Source organism: Phoxinus phoxinus (assembly GCF_949152265.1).
Source record: "Phoxinus phoxinus genome assembly, chromosome: 11".
Taxonomy (NCBI): Eukaryota; Metazoa; Chordata; class Actinopteri; order Cypriniformes; family Leuciscidae; genus Phoxinus; species Phoxinus phoxinus.
In genome coordinates, this window is record NC_136886.1 from 10,056,989 (window position 1) to 10,070,552 (window position 13,564).

Genomic DNA, 13,564 nt, shown 5'->3' on the forward strand with positions numbered 1-13,564 from the left:
GTAAATACACCAAGTTTCGTCATGCTGGCATGTGTGGAAGTATTTAAAACAAGTGTGTTACAACCGTTTATTGTCTATGGTTACAACTAGCCCCGCGTTACGTTGTGCCCCACTCTCCCCTAGAGGGCGTCATGCGATATTTGCGCATGCAAAAAAATATGGGGGAGAGGTTTTGTCTCTGGAAGTGGACCGTAACAACAGTTCGGAGACATACACTGCAAAGCCTTTAGAGACTACTTGACGCTACTTTATTTTACTTTATTTTATTTATATTTGTGTCATAGTTATTGTTAGAGTCAAAATATGTCACTTTCTTCGTTGCCTTAAACTGCCAGCTGTTTCCCCCACACCAAGATGGTAATAGCCAAATTATAATGAAAATCGATTCCCTGCTTAATTTTATGATTGATTTTTGCAGGTATCCATCTCTAACATTGTGTTGATAGAACCAGGTTTACAACCGGTAATAGCCTAACTAACCAGACCCCTGTCAGAGTCGGAGCAGGTTCCTCTAATGGTAAATGAAAAACTGCAAAACCCGGAGTGGAGCAGAAGCCGATTACGAAACGCTTCTTACGACCTGTTCCAGACCGGATGTGTTGCTTGGTGACAACGTTTGATGCTTTGCTTCTTTTGCGAAAACAATATACAAAACAAAATAACGGTTATTGATCAATCACACAGTCATGTGCTATGTAGGCTATATTGCTTAATTGTTTACTCATGTTCAATTCAGGAGCACGTTTAATTAACAGATCTTTCACAATTTGCCAACAAAAATTACAAGATGAACGTATTTAGAAACATGCTGTCATTTATCGCTCTACTACAAGCTGTGGAGCTAAGCCCCGCCTTTGAGTTGAGACACGCGCGCGCCCGATACACTCTCAGTTCTGTATGGGCTCGTTTCCCCTTCCGAAGGTTGGGGAGAATGAGAGGGGTGGGCTTCAGCGACTGTATTATAACGACCGAAGCATGCTGATTTAAACGTAACTTTCGTGGCCAATGTATGCGCTAGACTTCCTAAACTTTTGACTGGTCGTCTGCATCAGGTAACACCTCTAACGTTTAGCTTTTGTTTTCTATCTGCATTGTTTCCAGTGCATTCTGATTCACTGAAAGGGTTCAATTGAGCTCTGAGATTAACTGCGTAGTTGAACAGTTTTCTATCTGGCTTTTGTTTTTAGAAGTATTTCACTTGGCACCCGGCGTCTCCTCAGCGTGGGTTTGAACAGCACAAGTGTTCGGCTTCGGCTACTGAATGTAGGCCAAAGGGCACGAACAAAAGCGCAATAACTGAGTGAGTTTCCTCCTTCTCTGTAACGTTAGTCAGATCATCACGGACAATGTGTGCTCCAGTTCGTGCGTCAGATCCAAGTTATGTTTATGGTTAAGGGTTAATAGTTAATAAAGGAAAACGTCTTTCTTTCTTTTCTTTTTTTTATACCTAACTTACCTCGCCTTAACCACCTGACACAATCAAATTAAACTATTGTAAGAGTCAATAACAAATTAGGATGTCTAGGATGAAATTAAGTAGTAGTCGTTTTAAATTGTATTTTAAAACACGTGTGCAAAGCTAACAGGAATGTTATATTTGTATTCATGTTGGTTTCATCCATTTTTGATGGATGTAGAATTTTACCATTTTGTACAAATACGTAAATGTTTGCGGTTTTTATTAGAATTTTCAACAACAAAAATATATCAAAAAGAAATATCAAAAGTCTCACATAAGACATTTCCTTAACATTGTTCCATTTGACATGTTTAAAATGTGCATTTTCATAAACAATGTGATAAAAAATAATGACATTTACACCGTTATGAGAGTCGAAATGTCTTGTCACATGACAACAAAAAAGGTATATGTTAGGCTACTGACTTAGATTTGGTGGATGTATATAGAAATAATACAAAATTTGACTTCTTTCTTTTTTTACAATCTCCAAGCACTTACACCACCTAAAAATATCAAAATGTAAGCAAAGTCATAACTTTCATTAAGATTGTTAAATTACAATGCTATCCTATAACATATGAGCTTAATAGATTATTATTTCAAAAGTTATTTAATAGTTAGGAATGTCTTGAAAATATAGCCTATGCCTTTATATATGTTCTCTCCACGGACCCCCTGGAGTACCTTCACTGACCCCCAGTGAACTATATCGTTCGGTTTCATTTTTATTCACATATTATAAGGGTCACAGCACAAGAAATGAGGGCAGAGAATGGAATGTGACTAAGCACCCTGCAGTGTGTCCTGTTTTAGGGACACAAGATTATTTCAGCTGTGAAGAGTTGTTCAAACAGCATGTACTCACTGCACATTCTTATTGAGAACAATTGTGCAAACATTTAAGACTTCAGAACAATTCAAATGAGGTTGGATAATATGTACACTCTAGTCTATCTTTTTAACAGTATTTGTTCTAGGGCTGCACGATATATTGTTTTAACACCTATATTTTTACTATTAGTTTCTATTAAAGACTATTATTACCAATAAGGTCTTCAAAAGTAATTGATGAAACTGTTTTCAAACAGGGACAAATGCAAGTATGTTCTCATGCAGCTACATCACAGTATTAGGGAAATACAAAACTAATTTTTTTTTTATATTGTGTGGTTGATGTCTTTTACGCTGCTTTGGGAAACGAATGTCATTATTTGAATGCCTAGCTGCCAGTGTAAGAGCTGGAACAACCAGATGGCACGAACAAAGACTCATTGCTGTTTTTGACCTTTACATGTTTCAATCACCACTCTGTCTGTTCTAAACTTTGTTTGTGCCTCTCTGGCATCAATGTTTTGACAGATGTTTCCTTTTTTACAGTGACATGGAGATGCAGCATGATCCAGATTTGCAGTTTAAACTGGCTTATCCAGATTCAGAAAGAGTTGACACCGGCCTCAAAATCCGAGTGAGAGGCCAGTGGTCCAGTAAAGTGGAGTTTATCTTAGCTGTTGCTGGCCAGATCATTGGTTTGGGAAATGTATGGAGGTTTCCATATTTGTGTTACAAGAATGGCGGAGGTTTGTTTGAGTATAACTGTGAACTCTATAAACTATTGAGTTCAACCAGTTCTGTTTTTTATTTATTTTTTCTTGTGTCTTATACTAAGAACAGCTGTATTTCTCTTTTTTTAGGAGTGTTTTTCATTCCATATTTGGTCTTTCTCTTTGCCTGTGGCATTCCTCTTTTTCTTATGGAGACTGCTCTGGGTCAGTACACCAGCCAAGGGTCTGTCACCTGCTGGAGGAAGATCTGCCCACTATTTGAAGGTGAGATTTCATTGTTCACTTCTAATGTCAGTGTTCATGTAAAATATAGTGCATGTTATATGTCAACCATAGTGATGTATGTTTGTTTGCTGATGAAATTAGATGGTTGTAGTTAGTAAACAACACTGTACACTGCAATAGTGAACAATAATGGTCTGAAATGTGAGAAGTTACTTTTGTAATAATCAGTTTGAAAAACGGTTTATCATGTGATTGTTTAAATGACATATCAGCAGGTTTGTCTTCTAATGAGTCAGAATCCTCTATTAGTCTGATTTGCTTTCATAATTGGTTTTGCTTTTGGTTTCATGAAGCATTACCTCATGACTCCATGTTCACCGAAAATGTTTTTAAAAGCTGCGGTTATTTCTAAATATATAATCTCATAATAAATCAATACTTGTAAAATAACCTATTCCGAATTTTGTGTAAGGTTGCAAAAATTAAGGCACCCATTTGGGAAGAGATTTTCACATAATACAGAATACAATAATAATTCTCAAAAATGGATTACGGATACTTATCCAAAGTTAAGCTTCACAAATACAACAAATACATGCTTTTTCTGTTCATCTGTATGAGATCCACACTTGCCTCTCAATCACATTCCCATAAAAGTCACCCATTAATAATATAACAGTTTCATAATTTCACAATATTAGCCCTAAATTACTCGTACTATATTTCATACTATGAACTACAAGTGTAAATTCATAATAATTCATCATAAATAATCAATACAAATGCATTATTAAATAATCAATTTAACCTCTGTAATAGTATGTGATATATACATATGGATCTCTCCAGCACATTCAAAGCAAACCGTTATTGAATTTAAAGGCTGTCAACATAAGAAACATCTGAAAGGGGGTAATTGTTGTGGTTTGCTTTTCTTTAGGTCTGGGTTATGGGAGTCAGGTGGTCATCTTCTATTCCAGTGCCTACTACATCATCATTTTGGCCTGGGCTTTCTTCTATCTCTTTTCTTCTTTTAGTAGTGAACTACCATGGGCTAGCTGCAAGAACTGGTGGAATTCAGGTGTGTTATAATACTAGTTACTGTGAATTATTTTTTTGTTTTTTGTTTAATAGATCATGTTTTTTCCCTTATCCTTACAGAGAACTGTGTCGAGTTTGATCGAATGGGAGGGATGAGAAACCTGAGCTTAATGGAGAATGCATCATCACCTGTTAAAGAATTTTGGGAGTGAGTTTATAAAATAACCAAAAGTTTAAACTACAGTAGAGGCCAAAAGTGATGTCCGGCCTAGGAAAATTGACATCTTCACTCTTTACTCAAATATTAAAAATTAGTTAAAGATTTTGTAAGCTTATTGCGTAGTTGTTATTTGAGTTAGTTGTTTTATATGTGATAACGCAATAAAACATCAGCTGTTATACAAAGAAATTATGAACACATGCAAAAACAAGAGAGGACCAATGAAATATTAATAACTGATTACCGGTAGGTTGTAGTCAATGTATGCTCTTTCCTGTGAGCTTTTTGTTTTTCTATGCTTTCTTTTTTTGCATAGTAAAAGCAAACCTGTAGCTGATGTTTGCTTTTTTCCCCTCAAGTAATTTTGTCAGATAAATACATTTACCAAGTTAAGTGTTTTGTTCTTTCCTCATATTTAAAATATTTAAAGAATATTAAATATTTTTCCTAATTTTTATGGTTTTATCAAACTTGTAGGTTCAAACAAATATCCCCTCTGGACATCAATTTTGACCACTACTGTATATATTATTATTTTATATATTATAAAAAAAAAAATATGAAGCCTCGTAAGTTTAGTCATTTTTATCAGGTTTGAACATTTGGTTCATACATTTTTGAATGCAATGGTAATGGAAAACCTGAAAGAAAAAATGTAAACTAATAATAATTAAATTAATAAAATTTTCAAAATTCCTGAAAGTTTATAGTTAATATAAAATGTTGTAATTATATGCAAAATGTGCTGCTTCAGGGGGGCATATTCAAATCTCAGTTATAATCATTTAAATTATAAGTATCATCATTTATGCAAGCACAACTTTCAAGTGTAATTATTGTGTAGATACATGAATTTAGAAAAGTTAATTATAATTAAAAGTTAAATTAGAATTACAAAAAATGTTTTTTGTAGGAGGCGAGTATTGAATATAACTGGAAGTGTGAATGAGCTGGGCAGTGTGAGATGGGAGCTGGCTTTGTGTCTCCTGTTGGCCTGGATCATCTGCTACTTCTGTGTGTGGAAGGGAGTGAAGTCCACAGGAAAGGTAAGAGCTAATTGAAAAAAAGACCATTATCATATATATATATAATATATATGGCTCAGTGGAATGGTACATCTGATACAGATTACATCTGTCTGCATGTTTCCTCAGTCTGTTTGTCATGAATATTAACTTCCAGTTGTCCAGTTGATGCTGTTTATATACATTCAAATTAGGTATGCTAGATATCAAACTGGGAGTGCCCTTGTTCTTTATCTTTTAGGTTGTGTATTTTACTGCTACATTTCCATATGCTATGCTACTGGTGCTTCTGATTCGAGGTCTTACGTTGCCTGGAGCCATTGATGGCATCACCTTCTACCTCTACCCAAATCCAACACGCCTTGCAGACCCACAGGTATACAAATCCGGAGACATATGAGTGATATTAGTAGTAGATTAAGTTTTTTTTTTCTATTTGAAAAAGACATTTGCAACTGAAGAGTTAAAATTACTTTTTGTTTAAAATTATGTACACTCACATGACCATCAGCCCAGTCATCAGTGACCTAGAAACTTTTATTCTTACTAAAAGTTCCCCTTTCATGATGGGCACAATGTTGAGTAATAATGGTGAATAGTGTATTTCTATGTTAGCATCTGAAAAAGCCTAAAAGTTCGGTAACACTTTATTTCAATGGTCCACTTTAGACATTCTACTAACTATAAGTAACTTTGCAACTACATGTCAACTAACTGTCATTAGAGTATTAGTAGACTGTCTGCTTAATATCTGCTAACACTTTATTTAGTTGGTCCCCCAACAGATATTCTACTGACTATAAGTAACTTGGCAACTACAAGTCAACTTATTCTACTAACCTGAACCCTAACACCTAACCCTAACCTAACAGTCTACTACAGCCTATGAATACTCTAATGAGAGTTAGTTGACATGTAGGTGAAAAGTTACTTAGTGTATAGTTAGTAGAATGTCTAAAGTGGACTATCGAAATAAAGTGTAACCCAAAGTTCTGCTTTTATGTGATGATGCATTCAAGTATGATAGTCAGTGTCAATATAAGTTACAATAACATTGTTTTATCAGTCAGGGACAAATACAAATTCTTAGAGCTCCTTATATTGGGTGTTGTTTATTATTTGTTGCTTAATCACAGTCTCTACAGACGAATGCCAAAACAAATGATTAATCTTTTTAAAATAACCAATCCGTGGCACCAAAGCAAACCGTAACTAGGATATTTCTCAGTGGAACCGCACCCATACCTTCATGTGTCATGTATTGCTAAATACCCAATCGGTTGGTCAGTAGTTGTGAACTTGCTCTCTCATGCCTTTAGGTGTGGATGGATGCCGGAACACAAATATTTTACTCCTACGCTCTTTGCATTGGGTGCCTTACAGCTTTGGGAAGCTACAATAAGTACAACAACAACTGCTACAAGTGAGAGAACTTATGTCATGAGAAACCACATTAAAGTACATTTAAATACAGATATACTTTTAGATAGAGTTATATATATATAAATGGGGTAAGAACAGCTAATGACTGTATAATAGACAGATTGCTGTGATTGTGTTTTGACTGCTTGCTTTGTTTCTGCTTGTAGAGACTGTGTTTATCTGTGCCTGCTGAACAGTGGAACCAGCTTTGTGGCTGGCTTTGCCATCTTTTCTGTTTTAGGCTTCATGGCCTTGGAACAGGGGGTTGATATCTCAATGGTGGCAGAGTCAGGTAACTTAAACAACAGCGGCTTCTTACTTTCAAACTCATTTTTTTCTATACATTTCCCACACATTAATTCACATTTCTCTTCTTTTGCCAGGCCCTGGTTTGGCTTTCATTGCATATCCACGAGCTGTAGCAATGATGCCTATGCCTCAGCTGTGGTCCATATGTTTCTTCCTCATGATTATTCTGCTGGGCCTTGACAGTGAGGTGAGATCACATTGTCTCTCAAGTACATGATGCGTTTTACTGTGAAAATTGCATTTAGTTTTGACTGCACTGACACTATCGGATGAAGCTGAATAATGATATTATGGTCTTCTGTAGAGCTGCTTTAGAATAATATATAACATTCTCATCAAGAGTTTTGTGCATGCGATATACTTACAGTAAATGTGTTATGCAAGTTCTTCAGGACAGGACTGCATTAAAAACCAAACACTGTCATTACACCTTATTCTCTTTTTCAGTTTGTGGGTTTGGAGGCTCTCATGACGGCCATAACAGACATGAACCCCACTTTCTTCCTCCAAGGACACCGTCGTAAACTCTTCCTCCTCATCATCTGTGTGAGCTGCTTCCTCATTGGCCTCCTGATGGTAACAGAGGTGATTGTTCATAATTTAGTCATTACATTGGGATTATTTTGTTCTTTGATATATGTTCTTTCCTGATTCATGCTTTCTAAATCAGACCACGTAATAATCAATGAGAAAATCTGAGATTTGAGTGCTAATCATGTTTTGTTATATTTTTTGCATTGGCTCAATAGGGTGGCCTGTATATCTTCCAGTTATTTGATTACTATTCCTGCAGTGGAATGACCCTCCTGCTATTTGCCATTGCACAGTCAATATGTATTGGCTGGTTTTATGGTGAGTAATAATACTACATCGCCTCTTTTAAATGCAGAAAGTACATGTGGCCGTCTACCCTGCGCAACTGAATATACAGTATGCCTGATTATAATTCTCTTCTCCACTTTTTGATCATCATTTGATGAATTACTGCAGCCACGATCAATAGAAAATTTGCTCAAATGTATTTTTATTTTATTTAATAAATACATAGGGCCCTATGAAATCCTTTTAATTTTTTCTCAAATTCAGTTTTTATTTTACTTTAAAAAAACAATTATGCACTTTTTCCGATTAAATTTTTTTGGACTTAATAAATAAAATTAAACTAAATAAAATCGACTAAATAAAATTTTAGTCATTAAAAGCATGTCTAATTAATTGAAATCATGAAACTAACTACTTTATTTATTTAGTTTACAATGATAGGGCGCTGTGAAATAGGGTTTATTTTAGAAAATATGTTATTTTAATTGTTCTGAATTTAATTTAAAACAAAAGTATGACTAAATATGACGGTAAAGGCATAAAACATCTTTTAAAATGTAGGTTTAGTTGACTGACGAAACCACGCCATTCATTTACACAGAGACACGTACAACATAAGGACTTAAATAGTCTTTTTGCACTTTAATTTTCACAAACACCAGCCCATATCATGATTTGAATTTTTACAGCCCTACTTTTTAGTCATCCATTTCAATCATCCATGTTATATACAGTAAATTCCATTTTTATGCCTGGATTACGTGATTCAATCCGTGTTTTTTTGCGTCGCGGAAATCATACGGCCCTAAATAAACTTGATTTACATATAAAGGAAGAATATTTGAGAATAGCTTAATTTAAATGTGTATGGTGCTTGATTAAACCGAATTGAAGGTTGTGTTGCTAAAACACTGTGCCAAAGTTAGAACAACCCTTGTGATATGCTGAATTACTATCGTATTATACTATTCAGGGACAACTCTATCAGAGCGACTGGTGCGTAAAGTGCCTTCACCAAGGACAACAGTGGGGCTCGAGTAACCAGCAGCTTTTTTGTTGTTAGCCCAGATTTTCAAGCAAAGCCACCACCATACTGCTGCACTGTTTATAGTAACGGTTGATCATGTCATAAATCATAAACAATAAGAACTGAGCACAAAACTGGTAGGAAGTCTTTTAATATGTATAGGTCATTTACCTTAGCTGCACCTGAAATCGCATACTCTCCTATATTTGGCAAAAACAGTATGTGACAAAATATTCTGAATTCACTCATAAGAGTAGACAAAAATGATCTACTACTTCCAGTGAAATTCTAAAGTGTGCATATGATGGACACTTTACTATCCCATGAGGCCACAGGAAAAGATTTGTGACTGTCGCTGGTAGGTCACATGCCAATGGCAACATGGTAACTTAAATGTAGTACGTCCGGTTTAGATTCATACTACACGCATTCATACTATAGAACATACTTTTTAGCGGCCGCAAAGTAATTACTTATTCAAAACAAGTACCTACTCAAGATTTTGGATGCAGTCGTGGTCATTTCTTCCTAATTGTTTTGTGTTTAATCTCCCCTAAGACTTATGGTTTGTCTCTGGTTTTTCAGGTGCTGATCGTCTATATGAAAACATCGTAGACATGATCGGTTATCGTCCTTTGACGCTAATGAAATACTGTTGGAAGTATGTCACTCCTGTTGTGTGTATAGTAAGTGCACGTTTTACTCTGATTCAAGGTGGTATCATATGGTCATATTAGGTAATAATTTGAAGTGTTATTCTATTTTTTGACCATTATTAATTCAATTCAAGTTTATTTGTATAGCACTTTCCTTTTAAATGCAGTTTCAGTGTTAAAATCAGGAAGTATTCTGTTATCAGTCGATCATTAGGAAGTAATACTTTTATAGAAGAATATTAAAAGTCTTTATTATGTCTTCAGCATTAATTCAATTAATGTCTTTGCTTCTTTAGGGTACATTTATCTTCTCTTTGGTCAAATTCACTCCTTTAAAGTTTAATAACACATTCGAATACCCCTGGTGGGGCTATGCTGTTGGTTGGTGGTTCACTCTCTCTTCAACATTGTTGGTTCCTTTATGGATGATCTATGTTATCCTTATCACTCCTGGTACACTGAAACAGGTAATTCCATGCATGATTTAACACTAAATCACATTTAAATGTACAAATAAGCAATGTTTAAAGCACTTTTTTAATCAACTATATGCTTTGCCATTTTTTAGAGACTGCGTGTCCTTTGCACTCCAGCAAGTGATCTACCTTTGACATCAGAAAGACAAAAAGAAACCTTGTGACCGCAACACAAAGTACAACATGTCCCATGACTGATAGAGAAACATTGGGGGGGGGGGACATCCTTGGGCTGTATTTTGGACAACTTTCGATACCAATAATGCCTTTAAAGATCTCATGAGATTTCAAGAAGGCAACACAAACTGTACATGACTGTGTTTATTAAGTTATTGAACATTACTATTTACGTTTCTGTTGCAAGCATCTAAAAGTTGATTGCTTTAAACTGGAAATGAAAAATATACGTATAACTTCCACGTACAGCTGTGTCTGAGGGAAACTCCGTTTGACGTCATCTTTAATTGTGATAGCGCCACCAGCTTTGCTGTATCATAAACAGTCAGAAGATATCAGTTCTTCTGAAGAAAAAATCATTTATTATCATAAGGGACCAGCCCCATTGTGGATAGATAGACCAATGTTCAGTACAGTTGGTATATGATTATAAATGATTGGATAATGGGTTATTTTGAGTTGGAGAAACGGTTTGTAATGGTTTAACCAGTGCAGCTCCTTATGACAGACTTTGTGCTTTGTAAAAGGAGTCATATCAATCAAATGTCTCAATATAGTATTTTAGAATAGTAAAATTTCTCACGTTTTTGTGGGTCAATCATGCAGCTCTTTGCTATTTTGTGCCTAGGCAAGCGCTTGTGTTTTAAGAAAGTATTAAGAAAGTAAATTATGTTGGGGGTTATTATAGTACAAATGTTACAACATTCACTCAGCATTTTCTCAAGAAAATAGAACCATATTTTGCTACTTAAATCTGCTTAGATGTTCAGTCTGTCTATATTGTTAGTGAAATGCATAATTTAAGAGAATATCTGTAGGTCATTTTTATAACTGATGCACTAGAAAGGCCAGTGGTTAATTATGTTTTAATAAATGCTTTGTTCAAATCAACAGTCAAATGTTAGCTGGTTGAAATGGGTTGGTGACAGCAGGTTGTTTTTGCTTTAAGTATTGTTTGGAATCTCTCAAGCAAATATTAGACAACTAGGTGAAAGGGGAAAGCAGGAATTCTAGGATTAAATGGTTAGAGAATAACTTAGACGTGCATTGCTATCAGGCATGACAGACTGTTAGTTATATACTGTACTGCTTTTTTACTGTGTCAATGTGATTGTTTTATTCATGTAATTGACTAGATTACATTAGTATGTAGTTTATATAATGGCAATCATACATTTTGAACTGCCATTTCATTTGCACAGTGACCATTGGAGATTGAAGTAATTTGAAGGTTAATAAATAAATCTAAATCTAAGTTTATATAATGATAGTGGTAACAAGTTGGATTTGTAAAGTTAGTTTGAAACTCTTTATCATTCTCAGGAATGATGAGTCGGTGATGGTGCCCTTCTTTAGTGTACAACTGGGTTAAAGGCTAAAGGCCTCTATTTGCAAATACACCAAAAAGGCCACCCACACAGCTGAGGATGAAAAAGCTGAATATTTGCACTACAAAAAACAAAGCGTTCCATGGAGTAGAGGGGAATGCTTTTCCTTTGGATTTGTAAAGTGGGCCAGTTACAATGTAAATCCATTTGTGAATTTTGCCTGTACTAATTTTGTTACTCTTGCACAGTTTGGGTTCTAAAGCAGAAAAATATAGGAGTAATGAAATGACAAAATAATTAAATAAACAACATTTCTATACTATTTGCTAGTGGGTGTTTCTATTGTAGGCTACTTTCAATATTTTTTTATTTTAAAGTATTTTCATATAGCAACATTTTTGCCATTGAATTATTGACCCTGCATATTTATACTATATCACTATAGTCTCCATCAGTGGTGTAATAGTAAATGTTGCCTACTTAAGTGTTGCCTACCACTTTTTTTGGCTACTTTGAGTATTATATGTTAGCAACTTTTACTCTACTTAACTACTGTCTACTTGACTCTGTTTTCCATATCTTTCTATGGCATAAACAGTAAGAGTAGTATGTTAGTGTGAGGTTTCGAATTCGGTTCATTACATTTTTCTGCAGCAATTTAGTTCTGCTACAGAACAAGCGATATCGCCATCTACAGGGCATTGACGGTACTGTGCGTTTTACCCTTACTCATTTTTTACCATAGACAGTATATAAGTGTTTTTTACCCTTACTAAGTGCATTTCTGGTGTTTTATATGACATGTCACATGACTGCAGCCGGTGATTAGGCCGCAAGCAGTATATCCAGTGCAAATAGGCTTTGACTATTTAATTTTACTCAACACAAGCTATTTGTGTCTTAGAACGGAAAATTGTTACACTAAGTTAGAAAAATGTACATTTTAAAATGTATGATGACCTATTCAACTTTTATTGAATATTAATGGAGCAACATTTGTCTAAAAGGAAATGGTACTAGAGTTGTGTTTTGATTAATATATATATATATATTGTAAAAGGTAGCTAGAGGGAACTTTTACTCAAAATGCGGGGTAAAAGTTTCCCCTATCTTAGACAAAATGCCCCTGGAAAGCAGAGGTGTAAAGAGTACCTGAAAACCATATTTACATAAATGTAGAGATACCTTACATGACTCAATTACAAGTCAACAGTTCCAATTCCACTTGAGTAAAAGAGTATCTCCCTGCACTGTTCTTCAAGGCCTATAAGAGGCACGTCAATGAAAAAGAAGAAACGGTTGATTTTTGAGGAGTTTATCGGGGTTATTTTCTAAAATCAAAATACAACTGAACACCTCAATATCGCAATAAATCAAGGTCGACACAACAGCCTCTTAAACGTCTACATAGCCTATAGGCCTGCTCAAAAAGGGCTTAAGTAAAGATTTTGGAGTGTAAGAGTTTTTAATGTTTTTTAAAAAAGTTTCTTATCCTCACCAAGGCTGATAAAAAAAATACAGTAAAAACACTGTAATATGCAGTTTAATGCAGTTTAAAATGAAAATTTCCCCATCATTCAAAGCTGTTACTCCAGTCTTCAGTGTCACATGATCATTCATCAAATCGTTTTAAAATGCTGATTTGGTGCTCAAAGTTCAAAAGTTTATTGCCATTTGCACAGGTACGTTTCAGTACAGGTACATTGGAATGCTTATGCGTTTCTCAAAGTCAAGTTCTAAATAAAAAATAAAAATAGAGGGAACTTTTACTCAAACTCATGAAATATTTGTGGAATTTTGTGGAAACTTTGA

The 13,564-nt window shown here is 34.9% G+C and overlaps 1 protein-coding gene across 2 annotated transcripts; it reads left to right on the forward strand.

Annotated features, from left to right (window-relative positions):
- Window positions 1–812: 812 nt before the first annotated feature.
- On the forward strand, window positions 813–13,524 carry slc6a22.1 (solute carrier family 6 member 22, tandem duplicate 1). Of its 2 annotated transcripts, XM_079627841.1 has the most exons (16): window positions 813–1,052; window positions 1,188–1,300; window positions 2,840–3,039; window positions 3,154–3,288; window positions 4,190–4,330; window positions 4,411–4,498; window positions 5,424–5,556; window positions 5,777–5,911; window positions 6,855–6,958; window positions 7,125–7,249; window positions 7,341–7,453; window positions 7,714–7,851; window positions 8,016–8,118; window positions 9,701–9,801; window positions 10,068–10,238; window positions 10,340–13,524. In XM_079627841.1, exons 3-16 carry the CDS (start codon window positions 2,844–2,846, stop codon window positions 10,409–10,411), a joined length of 1,755 nt encoding a protein of 584 aa, XP_079483967.1. In that variant the 5' UTR covers window positions 813–1,052; window positions 1,188–1,300; window positions 2,840–2,843; the 3' UTR covers window positions 10,412–13,524. The 2 variants fall into 2 exon arrangements, with proteins under 2 accessions (XP_079483967.1, XP_079483968.1); XM_079627842.1 differs by lacking the exon at window positions 1,188–1,300 and having other exon boundaries at window positions 824–1,052; window positions 10,340–12,074.
- Window positions 13,525–13,564: the final 40 nt, after the last annotated feature.